The 21,548-nt window shown below is 45.0% G+C and overlaps 1 protein-coding gene across 7 annotated transcripts in view; it reads right to left on the bottom strand.

Moving 5' to 3' along the window:
• VTI1A (vesicle transport through interaction with t-SNAREs 1A) overlaps positions 1-21,548 on the bottom strand; it is a 344,985-nt gene that overhangs the window by 29,878 nt on the left and 293,559 nt on the right. Inside the window, exon 9 of one of the 7 annotated variants that reach the window (XM_029932592.1) lies at positions 14,404-14,470. The exons of the other annotated variants lie outside the window; for them this stretch is intronic. Within the exon in view, the coding sequence (XP_029788452.1) occupies positions 14,419-14,470 (52 nt within the window). The 3' untranslated portion in view covers positions 14,404-14,418. Of the gene's footprint in view, positions 1-14,403; positions 14,471-21,548 lie in introns of those variants that run through there. 7 annotated transcript variants of the gene reach the window in all.

Here is a 21,548-nt window from a genome sequence, read left to right as displayed (position 1 = left end):
ACTTCTTTTCCCCAAAGAGCAAAGAGCGGATGCTGGGTGTAGCTATATTTGTGCATAATAGGTTTATTCTCATTCACAAAATAGTAATTACTTTATGGTTCCAAAGTAAAACTAGTGTAAGAAATACACTGGCAGATTTGCTACAGATGTGGTCTCTGACACGTACACGCTATTAATCACACGGTAAGAATTGAAAATTATAAAGTACAAGGCAGACAATCATTAAGTACAAGGTCTGGGTTGATAAAAAAGAGAGCGAGAGACAGAGAGACAGAGAGAGAGGAGAAAAAAGATTAGTGTGCCCATGTCTGCTATTGTGTTTAAATGTATCGCTTTAAAAGATATCATTTATCTCTTTCCTCGACTTCACCCCATTTTATTTCAAGGTCGGTCTGCCTTTCGTTGGATTCCTTTCACTGACATGGATGACAGTTCTTGGGAAAAGTGCAGCCCTTCGGCTGTCCGGCTCGCTCGCCGGCCTGGGACAGGAATGTGCTTGTTTGGCATTTGCTCAGGAGAACGGCCACTCCCAGGACACGAGGGCCCAGGAGGGCGAGGAGCACGTGCGGGCCGGCCCTGCACCTAGGCCCTGCAGGCCTTTGTCACCACCTGCCGCAAGGGTTAAGGTGGCCACGGTAATTATGCCAAGGCCATGCATTACTCTGACAAAGTAATCCATCAAATAATTTCTCACAATTTCAATTCACCCCTCGAATTTTCCTTACCTCCAAAGCCAGCTGGGTATTATATTACTGAAGCTGTTGAAAGGGTGGAACACTAGCCACGGAGCCAAAGGCCACGGCAACTATGCAATGCATAAATTTTTATTGTTTGCTCAGTATTGAAATCTCATTAGGGTCCATAATTCATCTGAACACCGTGAACATTTACATCTGTTGATCATGAGAACTTAGAAGGAATGTACACCTTTGGCTAACTTGTTTTTAGAGGAGGCTGTGTGTGTGTGTGTGTGTGCGTGTGTGCGTGCGCGTGTGCAGGCCCACATATACTCATATGTTTTTAGTCCTTGAACAGCTGTGGTTTAAATATCCCTTACTCAAACCAATTTCCAACATGAATTTAAATATCCCAAAGTTGTTTTCATTTGGCAGCTTCTAGACAAAGACTCAGTTCTCCACGAGTCCAGCTTAATCAATGTTGGAAAATTCCACTCCTCGCACGCTGGCCTTAATGCAACGCTGCTGTGTTAATTACATCAGAATTATCCCAAAGATTATGCGCCTTTCATTCAATATATATATGTTTTTGTCTTCACTTGGCTACGGCTTCAAAATCCACTCAGGAGAGAAAATACAACCATGACTGTTTGTGGGTTCTAGGACTATCCAGACTTGTGTCCGTGTGTGTGTGTGTGTGTGTGTGTGTGTGTGTGTGTGCGCGTGTGTGTGTTTAGGCATCTTTCCTAGCAAGTTTGACCCTTTGATCTGGCAGCTTTTTCATTTACAAGGCTCTTAGCAGTTCCATGAACACTATGTTTTGAAGGTGACAGTCGCAGAATCACAGAGTCAGGACTGGAAGGGCAAGGGGCCCTAGGGGCCAGGCAAGCAGGCCGGCCCCTCTCCGAAGCCGCGACAACACCCCTGACAAGTGGTCCTTCAGGAATGCATCCATTTTTGGAATGAACTCTGGCAGCAGCTGAAAGGCTCCTCGCAAACACTGGCCAGCAGTCCAGGGCAGAGCTGAGGAATACTGGGTCCGATGAGAAGTCCGGAGGGAATTTAGGTAGACCAAATGTTATTACCCAGACTGGCATCTGGCTGGGCGCCGGCTTTCGCAGCCCCGCCGTCATTCCAGCTGATGGCAGTGACACCTTCTGATGAGAGTCTTGTCGACTGCAAGCTGCTCTTTAGCAGGACTTCACTCATACGCTGTGACGGGAAAAATCGGATACAGATGTTTTCACTCAGAAGGTTTTGGAAAACGCTAAAGTCCTATCTTCTCCTCAAGGAGAAAGGGCATGCACTTCCACTCAGGAAAAAGAAGCCAAAGGGCCTTCACACGGGGGCTGGCCTGATCCGGGCCTCGGCGCAACATCCTGTTCCAGGGTGCTTTCCAAGTCAGCGCTAGGTTTCCGTGCCTCAGCCTCCGTGAGGTTTTGATGGCCTCTGTCCTCAACTGCCCACAGCTGGTGGGGTGGCCCTGGACAACAGGGTCGAGCAGGCCCCACAATGGGGAGCAATGTAGCTCCAGTGCGGAGCACGTCGGTCTGCTCTTGGGGGAAAGACTAGAGCCTCAGGCCTGGGGATGCAGTGATGAGCAAGACCAAACAGGCGCCTGCCTTCATGGAGCTTCCAGACTTTTCCAAAGCGGTCACACCCACGCAGTAGACAGTGTCAGGCTGTAAACAGTATAGAACTGTGCTCTGGAAGGAGCAGATACAAACCTCCGAGAGTCTACAAGATGGGGCTCAGGTCAGTTGGGACTTCTGGGAAAGCAGATGCTGAAGTGGATTTAGGAGCGAAAGAGGTTTATTGAATGGTAACGCCCGTGGAAGATCGGTGGGGGAGGAGGCGCGATGGGGCAGGGAAAGGCTTCAGTCCGTCGTGCAGATCCGACGCCAGTGAGAGCAAGGGAGAGCCACAGATCACATCGTAGGAGTGACCGAGCTTCTGCCCACCCCGGGAAGAGCTCTGGGGCAAAGCCGACTCCAATCCATTAGAAGAAGCCCACAGTGGGCTGAAATGGCCTGGCCCTGGGACCTCCGCTGTGCTCAGTCGAGGGCTGGCCGCTGCCCCGGAAGAGGATGCCTGGTTCTGGTGCTGAGCTCGGTACCTGTGCCAATACCCGGAGCAAGTGCATTCTTGGCAGCTTGCTGGCTGCACCGCCGCGGCTGCCACAGGACTGAGCTCATCTTGAGGCTCCCGACAGGGCGTCCTGAAGGCGGTGATAATGCTGACTTGAGGAATGAAGGATGCACTGGGTTACTAAGTAAAGGGGGAGCGTGGGAGCCGGGAAAAAGACTCCAGGCAGGTGCAAAGGTCCTTTATCTGGAATGGCATGCCTGTGGGCCAAAGAGAAGGCAGTGTGTCCAGAGAGAAGGCTGGAAGGAGGTGAGCCTGGGGGGAGGCAGACATCAGATGGTGCTGGCCTCCTGGGTCATCGTAAGGATCTGGTTTTCTGCTAGCTAGGTGGTTCGAGTAACTTACTAACTTTACTGACATTTAGATTCCTAATCTGTACAACAGGAACGATAACATATGTTTTGTAAAGTTAATATGAGGATTACGTGAGATTATACATATTGGGCTTTTAATCTAGTACTGGGTACCAGGGTGATCCTTGGTAAATGCTGGGTATTCCAGAAAACTCAAGTGGAAAAGGAGAAAAATGGACTTGCTTTTGTATTTTATTTTCAAAGGTGTTAAGTTTAATATGCTTGCATTTGAACAAACTGTAAGTGAGATTTCTCAATTTCCTCCCCACCAAAAGCAGGGTGTTACCCCAACCCCCAATCAATGGGATTCCAGGCATAGAAATAAGTTTAGAACGGAGCACCTAACGTCGGCAAGTCAGAGCTGACTGCGTAATAACTAGCTTGTAAAAGAAAGAATGTCCAGGAGAAATCTACAGAACACAGGAGCTCTTAGGTAGAACAGCACATTACGAGTGAGGATGTGGCCGCACGGAGCAAGACAGCTTCCAAAGAGCAGCATACTGAAAATACAGATATCTTCTCCAATGCCACCTGTTTAGGTGAGTCATCCTTCAGACACCTACTTTCAGATGATTCCAGACCAAATCATAACGTGATGAAATCGGAAAGCTGGCTGTGGTTGCTGAAACCAAACTGACTTGGTTGTCATAGAAGATTTTTTCCTAGACAGTCATTTTTTTTTTTAAAGTAGGTGAGCACGGGCTAAGAGACTAAGGAATAGTCCCTAAATTCACATCCAGATGATCTGAAATGGCTGCTAAGAGACTAAGGAATATTCCCTAAATTCACATCCAGATGATCTGAAATGGCTAAAAGTAAGCAGAGGCCCTACATTATTGGCCTTGAGTCTGTATGAGATTAGAATAATCTGCCCTAAGAGGAGGACAGTGTCTCATAAGGAGATGTATTCACGATGGACTTGTTTCATGGGCGGGCAGTTAGCAAATGCACCGGTCACCTCATGACTGTGCCCCGGCCACACTTGTCACTATGTCAAAATCCAGTCTCCCCTTAAAAAGATAAATCCTGCAGCTGCTGTGTTAGGTACTCACGAGTCCCTTTGACTTCTCAGGATCGAGCAAATACGCAAAGCTACTGTATTCCGCTGTTTATCCCCTGGTATATTCCGTCTGAGATGATTCTGACTGCCTCCGACACAGAGGAGTGAATGGAGCTGAAAATATCTGGCCTCCACTTGTGGAAACCTTGAGATGAGATACTGGTAATATCACACAAAAGCACCGCAAATGTGCGTGTTCTCGAATGTTCTCCTTTTTCCAGCTGTGATAAAGCCAATGTGAGGTTTCCACAGCCACCCAGACCAAAACATCTTTGAGAATTTGAAAGTATTCCACAAATCAACTTAGAGGATCGTTCCCACCCCCACCTAGGCTCCTGAACTTCTCTTGCATATTTCTTTCCTGTGCCAAAGCTTATCAATGCTTAGGTCATCTTGATTTGTCAGCAACTGCTTGGATCATAGGGTTGAACCGAAGAAGATTGGACAGCAATTTCTTCATCCAGACAGGGAAAAAAAAAAAAAAAAAAGTCTGACGAGAAAGTTCCTTGTGTCTCCCAGTGGAGGAAAGAGTGACCCACCTTTGCTCATAAGTTGTATGTTAGTATTGACTAAATTCTTGAAACAAATGTCTTTTTTTTTCCAGAAGGATTGCTACCCGATGGAATTACTCCATGCTCTGAACCTTTCATTATAGTGAGTCATTCTGCAAGTAATTTTTAAAAACCCTCCCAAGTTTTCTATTTTGCTATAGATTTGCCAAGAATTCTTTCAGTTAAATAGGAGTTAACAGGGGGGAAAAACCCTCTTAGTTCTGTACAGAATAATTGAATTTGTTTAAAAATATACAATTCTGTGGAAATGTAAGATTCTGTTGAAAGACTTGTACTCAGTGTAGATCGGGTCACGCAAGGGTTCGTGGTTATTCATAGGCAATTGGTTCCCACAGCTACGTGTGACAAGCTGAGCTTTGGGAGGTGGCGGGGGGAGACTGTCCGTGCCACATCTAGGAACCCGTATCATGACTTGCCAGTCCTGCACGAAAACAGGTTTCTACCACGAGGATGGCGAGGGCTCTTCCAAAGGCAAAAGCGAGACAGGCACTGATGTGGACATTGATTTTGCTTTCTGTCATTAAAAAGCCAGGGGTCAGGTATGTGAAAGTCAGAGTTCTGACCTACCAGGTTGGAAAGGAGGGCCTCTTTGAAAGCCATGATTGGTTTCTTTCTCGCGAGCCTTATGAAAATGGTTTTAAAAATCAAGTCAGTGCAATTCAAGACCGGCAAGTGAGAAAATCACAACTGCATGACTTCCGCAGACGTCACAGCAGCTCTTGCTAGAGGGTGGTTAGCCTTGAACATATTCTGGGGTGCGCCAGGCGAGGGACAGCGCCACTGGCTGTCGCCCCACACGAACGCACAGCCGGACGGACAGATGGATGACAGAGAGCCGCTGTGAGAGAATCTCTGCGCTCACAACCATCTCGTTCCCGGGGCGCGGCGTGCAACAGACCCCGGGGGGCTAGCCCACGGCCCGCTCCTGCTCTCCCCTCGCACCGGCCCAGCTTCCGAGCTCCCCGAGGTTGCAGCAGATGTTAAAAACTAAAGTTGAAACCTTTAAGCAGTAATGAAGGAGTTCACAGGGTTCATAATCCCAGCACCCCACCCCGATTCTCCAGCGATCCCGCTGAAATCTTTCAAACAGTCCTGAGCACTAACGCGGGGCAGGCAGCGCGTGTTCAACACGCCGATCTGCCCATGATTACCCTCGGTTGCTGTAAAACAATCTCACTCCTCGAGTGAATGCAGGCTGCAGCAACAATGCTGTTATTGACTTGTTGCTCTGGCTCTATTTCGTTATTACCCTCGGGGCCACAATCAATAGACTTTGCACCAAGTCAGCCTAATAAATCCCAGGCTCTCACTGGAGGTTTGCCAGGAACGGCAAGAAAATCTATGGCAGGGAAACTCTTAGAGCGCAAAGAGAGAAAGCTGCACTGACAGCTGTATAAATTAATTAACAAGGAACTGTTTATTCTTCTAAAAGATCGGATCGCACATTTATCATCATTGAAGTCACAGATAGACTATCGCAAAATTATCCGGCAATCTAAAACACTCCTACAAATTTGGATGCACACACAAAAGAGAGAGACCTGTGTTCTTTGGCAACTTGCTTCTGTCTTTATTATATTTTCATTTACTCGACTTCTACATTTGCCTACTTTGCACTAGTTCTGATCAGCCCACCGTTTCCGGCTCAGTTGGACAAATACAGCCTGCCTTGATAATTCTTAAAGCCTGTGATGGAAACAGTCAACACAATGACAATAAAATGTTGATCATTAACGTTGTTGTGCTCTGGGGTTGGTTGTTTTTTTTTTCCCCTGCTGTCAGGAATTTGAATCTTGCTTGTAATGCAACCATGGAGGGAAAAATGCTTTAGGTGATACAAACACTAAAAGGTCAAGGAAGTAAAGGCCAGGTTATTTCAGGTCATTGTGAAGGAATTCTAGAATATTCTACATACTTATTAAGCAAGTAGTATGAAGATTTGGTGGCAAGGATCCAGGATTCTACTGCTTTAAGACACACTGAGCTAAGCTTGGGTACGGGGCAAGCTTCTTCCACAGACGGAAAATGAATGTATGAGACCAATGGGGTTCTCGGATCTTATTTGCTGCTGCAGTAGTACCTTCTAGAATCCTTACAGAAAACTTTTTTCCCCATTCTGTCTACACTACTACAGAGTCTGTAGCTTGATGGGGGAAAAAAAAAAGTCTTTTTAAATGTTAAGCGATTTCGGTTTTTAAATTCAAGGGTAGGAGTGTCAGAAATGGTCTTTAAACAGAATCACAACATCCAAACTCAAATATCACTCAGCAGATTGGCCAACGTTTGGTGAAAGTCTATTAGCTACAAGGCACTGAAACAGCCATTGACTGGCTGTGACACAGACATCATTGTTCCCAGGCGTGGAAAGCTTATTTCATTGCTTCGGTCTAGCCTGGCCTATGTCAGCCCTACTGCATGTTAACACACTCCTGTGAACACAAAAGAGCACAGCAACCCCCTCAAACACATACCCTTTAACTCGACAGGCCCTCAGGAGGCAGGGCGGGAGGGGGAGGGGGTGGGCGGTGCACCTACATGTGCACACATGAAACCCGTTTTATTGTGGGACTGCTAATTGTGTTGTCCCAATAATTTATTGCCTCTTATAAACGGTTTCCAGGTAATAAGAGTTAATTGACTCAAGAGACTTTCATCCATTGCAATTATCTCCTACTATTGTACATTAAGCTCATGCACTTTCTATTAATCAGGTCAAATGTATCACCTGAATAGATGCATTAAAAAAAATGGTAGAACTTGAAATCATCATCCCAAACTTATTTCTAAATAGGCTCACAAAACGTGGTTCATCCTCAGATGAATTTACTACCCTAAGCACAATCTGGCCTTGAGCTTGGAGACTGGTCAGAGCCACAGGCCTCCAGAGTTCACCTACTTTACTCCTGTCTCATTTTCCACAAGACCACAGTTCAGAAGGGGAAGTGGTGGTTCTGGGGAGCCCCTGGATGGTCAGTGGCAGAGGTGGGCCTGGATCATAGATTTCTCGCCATCTTTTTCTTGCTTTCTCAAGTTTCAGCTGAGAGAGAACATAGTTATGAGAAGAACCTTTGACCAAATAGAGATACGGGGAGCTTCTTCAGCATTCATGCGTCTGCCTTAGCCTATTTCTGCTTCCCTCTCCACAGCAAAAGAGCTTTTGAGCTATTCTCCTGTGCCCTCCTCTCCAGACGTGAGCATTCAGCCTCTTTCTGTGATACCTTCTCTACTATCCAGCACATCAAAATGTTTCAGTTCCAGCTAATGTGGCCTTAGAGCCCAATGGCATGTCCAGTAGGTACCTTGCCTCAGCCAAGTCACTCATTGTCTCTGGGACTTAGATATCTTGTCTCCCAAATGAGGGGGTTGGAGAGAAGATCTAAGATTTCCTATCAGTTCTAAGACCTCGGATTTACGCCAAAAGCCACTCATGGGTTTTCATGCCTCATCATGTTCGCATAGCTCTTCTTACTGCTCCCAGTGTCCTCACGTCCCCTAGGTCTCTGCTGCCTGCCCCAGGTAAGATGTTTCATCCTGGCAATGACACTATGCCTTAACCTGTGGGCAGAACAGCACTGGAAAGAATTTCTAGCCCAGGGGAAAAATCTCCGTGCATGCTCTGAGGATCCCTCTTGGTCCTCTCTTCCAGCATGTAGGCTGTGCTAGAAGGGCAGTCACTCAATCTTATGGCTACAGAGTTTCTTTCCAATTAACCGTCTCTTGCCAGGCACCAGGAACACTTCTTGCAACATTGAGATGGGTTGAGGCCTGGGCACCTTCCAGCATACCCTCAGCCAGGTTGAGGTGTGTCTAAACATCATTAAAAAAATGTTTATTTATTTTGAGAGAGAGAGAGAGAGAGAGGGAGGGAGAGAGAACATCCCAAACAGGCTCCATGCTTGTCACAGAGCCCATCACAGGGCTTAACAACCAAGAGATTATGACCTAAGCTGATATCAAGAGTTGGATGCTTAACCAACTGGGCCACCCGGGAGCCACAGCATTTTTTCCTTCCACTGGTTAATTCTGTGGGTGGAGGGAGGGGGTAGCATAGGACAGTTTGTGGGGTGAGTTTGTGCCCCTGGAAGTTGCTACTGTAGGGGATTTTCTGGCCTCTATGATCTGAAGTAGCAGGCACATAGTTTGCTTTTAGCTTGACCCATGGTAGAAAAGGGAGAAGACTATGATGAGAGTCAGCACACATCCTTTGTGTGGCCACTGGACACCCAGCACCATGGGCTTTTCCATACAATGGAATGCTTTCTTTAACCCAGTCAATAATAATGGGAAGTTCATATCATTATCCCATTTTAGAGATGAGAAAACTAAGGCTTGGGAGGTTAAATGACTCATCTAAGATCACAAGGGTGGCCAAGAATCAGCTCTTTGTCTTTTGACAGAAAGATCAATTTTCTTGATATCATACCTTCCTTCTGCCCTAAAGGCTTGGAGATGGCAGGGAGGTAAGAGACAAGTAAAAGTTAAGGTGATTACATCACTACCTAATTGGTTATTTTTTACATCCAATTAATAGGCTTACTTTATGAGCTACAGAGTTAAACTCTATGGCTTGCAGCCTAGAACTTCTGAGAGATGAAGGGGCTGTCCTATTGTGAAAATTGACTCTGCCCATCCTGCTCTGATTGGCCAATGGGCTTTCGAGGTGGGACTGGGCTGAGGTGTGTCTTAGTGGATGACTACATCATTCCACAGTTCTTTTTCTTCCTCTAAAAACACAGTGGGATAATTGGATATCCATATGCGAGAGAGAGAGAGAGCAAGAGCAAGAGTGAGAGAGAGAGAGAGAGAGAATTGGATCCTTTCCTCACACCATACATTAATTCAAAAACACAGATCAAAGACCTAAATGCAAGAGCCAAAACTATAAAACTCTTAGAAGAAAACACAGGGGTAAATCTTTGTGACCTTGGATGTAGCAATAGGTTCCTGGGTATGATATCAAAAACAAAAGCCAAAAAAAAAAAAAAAAAAAAAAAAAGAATATACTGTATTAAAATGAAAAACTTTTGTGCTTCAAAGGACACCATAAAAAGATAACTCACAGGATGGGAGAAAATATTTGCAAATCATATAGTTGATAAGCAACTTTATCTAGACCTTACAAAGAACTCTTACAACTCATTAATAAAAAAGAAAATGAACAGCTGCAAAGTGAGAAAAGGATCTGAGTAGATATTTCTCTAAAGAAAATATGCAAATAGCCAATAAGCACGTGACAAGACCATTAGTCATCAGGGAAATGCAAATCCAAACCACAATGAGGTACCACTTCATACTCATGAGCACAGCTATAATAAAAAAGATAATACCAAGTCTTGGTGAGGATATGGAGAAATCAAGCCTGTTGTGGGACTATAAAATGGCACGGCTGCTTTGGAAAATAGTCTGGCAGGTCCTCAGAAAGTTAAAAGAGGAATTACCCTTTGACTCAGCATTCTGCCGCTAGGTTTATGCCCAGGAGAAATGAAAACATATGTCCACTCAAAAACTCGTACATGAATGTTCTCAGCAGCATTCTTCACAGTAGCCCAAATGTGGAAAATTCCCAAATGCCCATCAACTGATGACCCAAATACTATCAAGGATAAACAAACTGTGACCTGTTAGGCGGCCATAAAAAAGAATCATGGACTGACACCCGGTACAGCATGGGTGAGCCTTGGAAACACGCTGAGTGAAAGAAGCCAGTCACAAAATATCATATATTATATGACTCCATGTCTATGAAATGTCCAGAATGGTCCATAGAGAAAGTGGATGAGTGGTTGCTTCGGGCTGGGGAAGAGTGAGATTAGGGAGTGATGGCTAAAACTTATGAGGCTTCTTTACGAGATGATAAAATTGTGGGGATGGTTGCACATATCTGTAATGCACAAAAAAACCACTGAATTATGCACTTTAAATGGGTGATGTGTAGCATATGCAAATCATATCTTAAAAATAATCCCTTGAAGCAACCCAAAACATGACTGTGCCTTAAGAACTGCTCTCGTGCCGCAGCTTACTTGCCGCGTAGCAGCCAAATCCTACCCCACATCCCTTTCCTGGCTCTGAGGGGCTGCCTCAGTGGAGTAGGGATGCCGCTCATTTCAGGGGTGTCTTCTCCATTTATCCTTTGAGGATGGAGCCAAGAAGCTCCACCCCATGTGAATGCTGGGCAGAGATGGCCACATTTAAATCTTATAACTGCTCTCCAAAGAGGTACCATGCCTATCTCCACTTAAACGTGAGGAAATTGAAGGAGTTTAGGTAACCTTGTCAAGGTCACATAGCTAGTAAGTGGCCGCTCCTGGGTTTGAACCTAAGTGCATTGGACTCCAGAACTGGGCACATGGGGGCCTTGGTTATCTATGAACATGTGGCAATGCACTGGCCAGCAGGCCAACGTGCATTCACAGAAGCCTCCCCTTTCCTTTGGGGCCTGTGGGATCCCCAAGGCTTCTTCATCCTACCCACAACCCAAAGTGTTCCCTGGCAGGGCCAGAAGCTAGAAATTTCTCTAGAGAGAAGTCCTGTTCATCCTGTTTACTGACTGCTAAAACAAGTTGTTTTAAAAAGGAGGGGGGGGGTTCGTTTTCCTCAGCAGTTGCAGCTGACACTTTGAACCCATCCTTGCACATATTTGATTCTGAAAACCAGTTTGTCTGTGGTTAGGAAAAACACACTCATTGAATTTTAAGGAGTCATTTCTATAAACATGTGGCAGAAGTAGGATGTTACGAGATTTCACGATGGAATTAATTTTCTTTTTCAAAAACATTTGGAGTTAATTACTCCTGTTGGTGAGGCTGTGTCTTTTAGCCAGATTTTGGTTTCCATGTCAAACCAGAAGACGCCCTATTCAAGTTAACACTTCGGGGCAGTGTGCCCGCCTCTGCCATTAACTGGCAGTGTGACGGTGGGCCAGTCACTTGCCTCTCCGGGCACCAGCGCGCTGCTGGAGTCCAGTAACTGTGGAGTATAATTGTCCCGCATGTAATATGAGTGGGTTGGACCGGTCAGAGGTTGCCAACTGGCAGCCCGTGGCCAGATCCCACCTGCCAGACGTGTTGGTTGGGCCTGCTCGGTTTTTCAATTACAAGAAAAAAGTTGGGTTTTTTTTTCTTCTTTTGCCAATATTTACAAACAGGGAGATTTGTAATCTAAAAATCATGCATTCTGGAAAGCCCAGAAGATCTGGCCTCAGTAGGCCCGCATTCCCCACCCCATGAGGCAGCAGAATGGATTCTAAGATGCTTTCTGGAGGCAGGGCACCTACTCTCCAGTTTTCCTTGTCACTTCCGGGCTTGGTTTACCCACCTTTTTTTTTTTTTGGTAATTTTTAAAAATGTTTATTTATTTTTGAGAGAGAGAGAGAGAGAGAGAGAGACAGAGCATGAGCAGGGGAGGGTCAGAGATAGAGGGAGACACAGAACCCGAAGCAGGCTCCAGGCTCTGAGCTGTCAGCACAGAGTCCAATGCAGGGCTCAAACTCCCAAACTATGAGATCATGACCTGAGCCCAAGTCGGACGCTTAACCGACTGAGCCACTCAGACGCTCCTCATTTTACCCACCTTTGCTACCTGCCTGGTTCCTATGGGCATCTGGGTATGCCCCCTCTTTTCAGGATCCTACTTGCTTTCACAGGCTATGCTCTACACTTTGTAGTGTTCCAACAGGAAGGTAAAAATGAGATGAGACACCAGGACCTTGCTATCCACTTCTCCAAATACTCTGCAGAGCAATGGGATGCACGGATTTGTGCCTATGGCACGAGGCAAGAAAAGCCCTCGTGAGCACCACTTCGGGCCTCCCCTTGGCACCACACTACAGCAGAACCTTTGGGGGCAGGGGAGGGCTTTTCTCACCTTGCCCCAGACCTCCAGCTCATGATGGCTGTGTCTCCAGGTATAAAGTAGGAGGCTGCTGTTGGCTTCTTGCTAAGGACGAGAGGGCAGGGAAATTCCATGGTTTTAGCTCATGTTCCAAATGGACTTGGATTGCAAGTCAACTCACTTCCTTCCTTGACAAGAACTGGAGACAAACAGCTCTGGCGAGCGAAACGACAAAGCCTTGCCCGACGCCATCAGAGGAAGCACGCGTCCCTCCTGGCACACGGAGGCCTCGCTTCTTCGTTGCGGTGACCTCATAATGAGGCCCCCGAGGTGGTCTCACCCTGCGCGGGGCACAGGCGAGGCCCTGTGTTCTGGGTTCTACAGTCAGCGGGGCTGCGGGGGTGATCTGGGTTTTCATCTGACTTGTGGATATAATTAATTGCCAGTTTCAGTTCTCCCGACTTCACACAGAAATTATTTGGAGTGTGCATGTTATTCCTTTTTTTTAGCCCTCCCAGCTTTGCGTCGAAGGAATGAAAAATTGTCAGTCCTACAAGGCCAGAATTACTTCCTAATGTGATTTTTTAGAACTTCTTATTTTGAAATAATTCCAAACTTAACAGGAAAGTTGCAAGAATAATAAAATGGGCTCCTATACACTTCACCGAGATTTCCTGATTGTTATTATTTTGCCCCATAAGTGTTACCATTCTCTCTCTCTGCACAAATGCATATTTCATTGGGGACCATTGGAGAGTCAGCTGCAGACGTCATGCCGCTTTACATGACCAGAACACATTTACCAAAATCAGGAAATTTAGCAATGATATAATGCTAATGTTGAATCGACAGCCTGCATTCTAATTCTGCCACCTGTCCCAATAATGTCCTTTATGGCTCTCCTGCCACCATTGTCCCTGCTCCAGGACTCAGTCTAAAGTCATGCACTACATTTAGTTGTCCAGTTTTCATGGCCCTTTGATCTTCTTGAATCTGAAATCCTAAATGTGGTTTTCAAGATGTTTTCTCTGGGGCCCCAGAGAACCAGAACACTTAGAGGTGTGCAGTGGAAACAGGCAAGAAAAGAAAAAAAAAACCCAACTTCCCAAATGTAATGGCAAAGCGGTCGGTGGGGGAGACTCAGTGTCCTCTTAGGCTTTAGCAGGCGCCCCAGGAATTGGGTTATATGCTTAAAGTCGACAGGGCTGACCTGCGAAGTTGAGTCTTCCATTTGGGTCGTATGCTTTCCTCCAGAGACAACTGCCGTGTCCTGCACTGATCGCCCTAAAGTCGCTCCCGAAAGCGCTCTGTGGAGCCTAATTACATTTCTAGGGTGACGGAGCGCCCCCCAGCCTTGTGTCTCACAAAGCGTCTAAATCACGCCACTACGCCACAACAGTGGGTTCTCACACTCGTCAAGCAATTTTTTAATTAAAAAGTTTTAATTAAAAGTTTTAATTATGTAAATCACTTCATTCTCTTTTCAAATATCTGCGAGGAGCTCTAAGCCACCGGAGGTCGAAACAGGATGTGGAATATGAGGGGTAGGGACAGAGAGGCGCCGAGGGACGCCTGGCTTGGTCCTGGTGGTCACCTGTCATATGGTACTGGGGTGTTGGCGCACCGAAATCCCAGAAAAGGTATCGAGACGCAAGGGGGAAGTGATGGGGAGTCACCCTTCGGTGACAATGGAACCTGGCAGCACATGGCACAGTGCATGGCGATGCATCTTATCTGCGCTTTTGGGGGAGAGCAGGACCCCAACAGACGCCATGTTTTCATTCCACCACATGCTCTGCCGCTGCCCTGTGCGCTACCGCGGAGCCAGACCTGGCGAAAAGAGAACCAGGAATCACCCAAACGCTGGAAAGTCACCCTCTCCAACCTGCCTAGTGATAAGACTGGTCCCTGAGTGCCCAGGACACTCTGGGTTTTATACCATTTACCACGTCTTGTATGGAGTTCGTGTTGAAAATAAGTAGGTTAAGTGTCCCACTCATTTTAAACAATTTTTTAAAATTACTAGTTTTTCACTGTAACTATGAAAAGTGGGGGGATACAGAGCAACAGGAAGAAAGGAAGGAAGGGAGGGAGGGAGGCAGTCTGGTTCTTTCAGCTGAATACCTTGATACAAACGCATTTAACATGAAACAATATTTGCTCCCATTGTTCCAGCACATTCTACACTGTTGTTGTTGGTTTATGCCTCCCTCCCTCAGGACTAGGACAAATATATTTTGTATAATACACTAGAATGGTTTCTCTATTGTGCTTTTAATCTGATAGTTTGTACTTCATACTCAGCACTGAATAGGCATTTACTTCCTTTTAGGCACTGAGTCTGCAGTTAGGGTTTGCTGTCCCCACATAAAGGCAGGACAGCCAAATGGTTAAGTGTATGGATTCTGTGGTCAGACCATCTGGATTCAGATCCCCAAATACCCTCTTACCGGTTTTATGACTTTGGGCATTGGTTTTACTATCTGTAACAGGACAGGACAAAAGTACTTACCCCAAAGGTTGTGAGAATTAAAATAACACATACAAAAAGTTTAGCATAGTACCTGGTACCTAGTAACATTCAGTAAATATTAGCTACTACTACTGCTATTATTATTACAACATGGTTTGAAATGTCAGTTTTAAGCCACAGATTAAGAAGCTGATAGATTTCCCTTTTGAAGAATAAAACTTCATATTGGAACATAGTAGCTTTTAAACTCTGTTTTGAAAGCTATGTAATACATAGGGAGCAAGATTTAAAGAACTAACGCCTGAATGCAATACCGTTTCTCCTTTCTCACCAAACCATAAGTGGTGTGAATCTTGTTCTGTTCTGTTCCCTTCTCTTCATGGCTTCAAGAAAAGAAATCCTTGGCTCCCATCTCATTCAATTTAACTGCTACTAATCCAGTCTCACAGCATCTTAAAATACTTACACCCACTCAGTATCTATGTTAAGTTTCTTTTCCCCTAAGGTTAATGAGGAAGCACACAAGATATATTTTCCAGCACTCTCTATTAAAAGCCACCACTCTCTTTCTTCGTTAGAATAGGAATCAAGTGAGAGGGTTGAGGACTTTTCGTTCTTCTGAAGCAGGTATTTTTCTGCCCTCTTTGAAGGACACCAACACTTTCTTCTTTCCAGTGGGATTGGGTGCTGGTTTTCCTACCGCTATTATTTGAATGCAAAGGTTTCCTCTTCAGGGGAGGCTGCCTGGAGCAACTAGCAGCTAAGAATCAGATACCAGCTGCTTATAGAAACAACATCTTTCTAACTACCGGGTCTAAACTTGTATTTGAACCTAAGTTTATAAACCAGCTTTTACTGGAATTTAGTGAGGCTTATAAGCAGAGATGTCAAGTAATTCTGTAATAGTAATGTATATCTTGGAAAGCACTAGTTTTTCATTACTTATGTATGGTGTACACACTTGGTGCATTGCCTACTGTCATTTGTAACTTTGATTTTTATTGTTCTCTACAAAACAACTTTATTGCCCAAGGTTTCCTTTCATGCTTAACCTGCCCAGTCGAGTCCCACATTGGAGCTCTGTGTTGGTGGTGCAGAGCCTGCTTGGGATTCTCTCTCTGCCCTTCCCCTGCTCGCTCTCTGTCTCTGTCTCTCTCAAAAACAAACAAACAAACAAACAAACAAACAAACAAATGCAAATTCTCAGGCTCACCTCAGACCTACTGGATCAGAAACTCTGGGGTTAGAGCCCAGCCATCTGTGTTTTTACAGATGTGGAAATTTGAGGATCACTTGCCCATCGCATGCCCTGTGGCACTGTGCCGCTCTCCTCCACGGCAGCCAGGACACTGTCACAGGCACTGTGCTGAGGGCATGAACTGTGTCTTTTTTGCACCCCACTTTTTCTCCAGCACCAAGCCATGCTCTGTGCATAGCAGGTGCTCACTAAGTATTTTTCTACCAAGAAAGCATGAACAGATGTAAGCTTTCAAAGGACAAATATTGTAATGGAAGATATGTGTTAAAGACATAAACAGGTAATTTTAAAAAGAAGAACTATACATGGCAAATATTTTCACATGCTCAATGTCAACCAGTAAGCGAAGAAACTAGTAAAGCAGTGTGATGCCATCCCCCTCCGCCCCCCTCCCCCGACTGCCTACCAAGTTAGTGAAGGTGAAAGGGAATTAAAATACCAGGCAGGACATGGGAATAATTGTTGTTGCAGGAATGTGCATTTGTGCAGCTTTTCTGGACTACAGTTAGGTGTCATTTTCAAAACTGAAAATGGCCCAATGCCACCCTTGGTCGTGACCGCTACGAAGGCGGGTAAGAGAACACAGACCCACGGGTGTACGGATGGATGAGAGTGTACATTCTAACACTGTAACCATAATTTCAAAGTGATGCAAATATCCCTCAGTTGGGCATTTGTATATGCAAATTGTGGTGCACTCAAAACTCCAAATGCTCTGCAACTGATAAAAATGGCAATATTGAGATGGCCTAATGGATGTGGAGCAAAGAAGATCACAACATTTAGGAAAATGAAAAAAGCTCATTTAGTTAAAAAGGTATATCTATCTATGTAAGTATCTTGATATTCAGCAAAAGTGTGATTATAAGTGATTTTTATTTTTTTCACAGTGTCCTATGGTTTTCAAATGTTTTAAATATATTACTCTATGTAATCAAAAACCTTAAAATAGAACATTGTATTTATCTTATTTTTAAATTGTTTTAAAATTTTATTTATTTTTTGTTTTATGATGATGATTTTTTTTTTTTAGAGAGCACAAGCGGTAGAGGGAGAGAGGACCTTAAGCAGGCTCCACGCCCAGCAGAGCGCCTGATGTAGGGCTTGATCGCAACACTCTGAGATCATGGCCTGAGCTGAAATCAAGAGTTGGCCACTTGACTGAACCACCCAGGTGCCCCAAAATAGAATAGAATAAACACCAAGTTCAGCTTAAGCAGGAGAGAACTAGGAAGGTAAAGCAGCTTTTGAAAAACAACCAGCTAAAGGTCATTCTCAACATGTGACTCTTCTGCGTTATCCACTGTTTGGGATTAACCATGCCACAAACTCTCCGTTCCTATGGACCATCAAGAGTTGCCTACAGCTCTCTGCAAAGGCCGACACATCAAGCACTGGAGGCACTGACTGGGATTAAGTAGCTGGCAACCGACACATGCACGCCGCATCCCAGAATTTCTGGCACAGAAGAGGAACGATCCCTAACCTTAACTAAGAATTCCCAAGGGTGCCGTATCCACGAGGGGTGAGCACTCGTCCTTGCATTGCACCTTGGGCATCAGCCTGTGGCGGACGTCTGCATAACTACCAGCAATGGTGGAGACACCGTTACCGTTGGCTTTTGCAAAGCTTCCTTCCATCTTTCCCTTTTACTCTCCCTCAAATCATACGCATTCTTGGCATGCTGTTTCTCAGAAAGGGTGCTATGGCATGAATCAAGTGAATTAATGGTGAGGTGGTTGTAAAAGCCACTGCACAAATGTCTGCTTGGCACCCAGTTCATTACACGTTCTTGGTACATGGGACAGTCGGCGGCAAAAAAGTGAGGCTGGAGGTCAAAGGCGGAAACCCAATCACCTCGTAGCATATGTTGATAAAGCAACACGTGAGAGCGATATTGAGACGAGGTTTGAGCATGAAGTAGGTTCTAAACAAAGAAAACTTCATACACTGCTCCAAAGTTCCAAAGCAGTGTCCTAGAGGCCACCAGAATGTTAAATTCACTTCTCCAAGCTACAGGCAGAGCAATGTCGTTCGGTACAAACTTGTAGGAAAAGCGGTAAGAACTCTAGAGAACCCATCGCCTCTCTGCAGGTGGAGTGCGTAAAGTTGTGCTTGGACATGAAACTTGTAGCCAAGACCCGTGGTACAGTTAAAGTCAACCGAGAGGCTACATGCTCAGCCATTCATTCTCTACTAACCAAAGTGGCACCGCTCATGGGTTTCTGAGCCCTGTCCCTATGCCAACTGGCAGGCAGTGTCTCGGTAGAGTTTTCAGTGCCTGAGGGCGGGGCGATCCGCTATGCAATGTCCTCCAGATGTGACTCTTCTTTTTTTATTTTATTTATTAAAAAAAAATTTTTAACATTTATTTATTATTGAGAAACAGAGAGAGACAGAGCATGAGCATGGGAAGCACAGAGAGAGGGGGAGACACAGAATCCGAAGCAGGCTCTAGGGTCTGAGCTGTCAGCACAGAACCCGACATGGGACTCGAACTCATGAGTGATGAGATCATGACCTGAGTCGAAGTCAGACGCTTAACCCACTGAGCCGCTCAGATACCTCTTAATTCTTTTATTAAAACCAGCCTTCCCCTGGATCTTTTGGTTGTGACGAGCTGGATCAGTGATATTTAAATGTCTTGATCCATTACATGCGTGTGACAAGTGGTCTGGCAATCTCAAGAGCACCGCTGATCCCTTCCATCGGTGCCGGCAGGGAAAAGAAGCCCCGTTTTCAAGCACTAACATTCATTTTCAGCCAGCGATGGCCTCATATTCATCAACTCTTTTCCTAGTAGATAGTAATGAGAACTTCGTATATTGCGAGCTCATGATTGCATATCCTTTGCATAATTACAATGACCTGAAGTGCTTTCAAAATGCCAAATTAGCTAAAATTAGTCCTGTTCAAGTTATAAGTTGTAATTCAAATTGCCTGGCCAAATACACTTGCAAAACCTAACTCTATTTAAAGATGGATTTAGAGAGCTCAAAAAGCACTCAGTGCCTAATACAGGGCCCAAGTCATTTCCAAGTCACCTGAAGAAGCCTTCCCTTCGGCTCCCACTTATAGGAACCTCTCTTTGTCTTCCTGTTACCTGTTTCCAGTTCAGAAAATTAAAAGAAAAGCTCTCCATATACTTTTGTCGAACTTCACTCCAGATTTCACTTTCTTGTTCTTTTTTTTTTTTTTTTCACATTCTTATTCTTTTTTTTGCTTCTACCATTTACACCTTGCAGCCCCTGGAGGTGAGTCGAGAACACTGGGTGTGGTGTGACCAGCTCTACCATGCCCTGTGCGTGAAGCCGCAGACAAGGGGCCGGCAGCCCTAAAACAGACGAGCTGGGACCTACAGCGTCCATCATCCCCGTGGCTGGCCACGACCTAGCTAAAACCACAGAACCCCCCCCCAACACCGCAACTTTCGGATCCATGTTATTTACCAGGAACTTTATTTATTTATTTTTGTTTATGCTTTTTATTTATTTTTGAGAGACAGAGACAGCATGAGCAGGGGAGGGTCAGAGAGAGAGGGAGACACAGAATCAGAAGCAGGCTCCAGGCTCTGAGGTAGCTGTCAGCACAGAGCCCGATGCGGGGCTCGAACCCACGAACCGTGAGATCATGACCTGAGCCGAAGTTGGTTGCTCAACCAACTGAGCCACCCAGGCGCCCCTTACCAGGAACTTTAAATAACATCTAGCAAGTTAAACTATAATGTACCTCGTACAACAATCGTCAAAGAAGAACCATTTGACGTTTTAGGGGAGGATGGTGGGACAAAACCTAATACCGCACAGGGGCCCCAGTAAACCAATTCATCGTAAGAAGAGTTTTTTGAGATTACAGAGTAGATAGATACCCAGGAAAGGAAGTAAGATGGTTTCTTATTGCATGAATGAAGTCGTTACATGTATATAGATACACACATATAAAGAGGTATATACATATATTCATCTAATAGATTTACTTCATATAAATGGAGAGAAAGAGAGGGAGAGAGAGAAGGAGGAGGAAGAGGAGAAGGAGGGGGGAGGAGAGGGAGGAGGAGGAGGAGGAGGAGGAAGAGGTGAAGGAGGGGAGAGGCACGGAGAGGCCAACCATCAATGGTAATAAATACAGCAACAGAATCAACAATTTCAAGACTCAATTGTGTGGGATCGAACTTATTTTTCTAGCTTATAGGATTAAAACTGGATTTCAACCTAGAGGCAACACATTGCATTGACATTAAGAATAATGTCAGGCTGTGTAAATATTTTTTTTAAAAGAATACGTGGCATTATTAGCTAGAGTAAGACATAACTGTTATGGTTAAGGAAAGAAAGCCTTTATTTGTTCCCTATACAATCATAACTCAATCAAGCAAACAAGGCTCTCCCCCCGCCCCCCTACCCCCAAGCCACCATTATAATGGCAGTTTTGTGTAAGCTCCTTGTTTGTACAAAAGCCTGACGATATAGTCTTGAGGGGTAATCCTAAAGCTGTTAGACTGAAATTAAAACAAATCTTACCGGTAGATCTGGGTTTTAAAGACATCTCTGTTTAAGAGGGCCATGCTGATTATACCCGAAGATAAGCCCCACACAATCTAAGGGTGAGCACTTGAGCAAACATGGGCATGGCATTGTGATTTTCTAGGTTTTTGCCCCACAGAAGAGCAAAGATCTCACAAACACTTTGTTTAAAAAAACACACACACACACACACACACAAAGAAAAAAGGCAGATTCCTCAAGACTTGCAGTCATGGCATGCATAAGCCTGAGCAAGAAGTTGACTTTATCTTTTTCTTTGACTTAAAAAAAAAATTTAATGCTCACCTGTATGACTGCGCCACGTACCACTAAAATAGAGTCAGACGGACAAGGAAGGGAATTCTCTATGTCTGCATTCTTAAATCGAATGGGAACTTCGTCACTGTTACGGATCAGCAAACCTCTGGATCGTTTCCAACTTTTTGGTTATTCTTAAAATAAAATCTAATGGTCCCCGCTCCAGCTCGCACATACCAGTAATCAGCACACCGCCGATATCCTGCATTGGGATGGCCTCAGCACCACCTTTTGAAATTTTAGATAGAACTATTAAAAACTGTAAAGCACCTATTTCTACCTCCCTAGATTCTACCTCTTCACTCGGACTTCTGCACATTTTTCCTGGTCTGTCTC

This window comes from Suricata suricatta, chromosome 2 (genome assembly GCF_006229205.1).
Source record: "Suricata suricatta isolate VVHF042 chromosome 2, meerkat_22Aug2017_6uvM2_HiC, whole genome shotgun sequence".
NCBI lineage: Eukaryota > Metazoa > Chordata > Mammalia > Carnivora > Herpestidae > Suricata > Suricata suricatta.
Note: the sequence above shows the minus strand (reverse complement) of the source record. Positions and strands in the feature narration are given on the sequence as shown.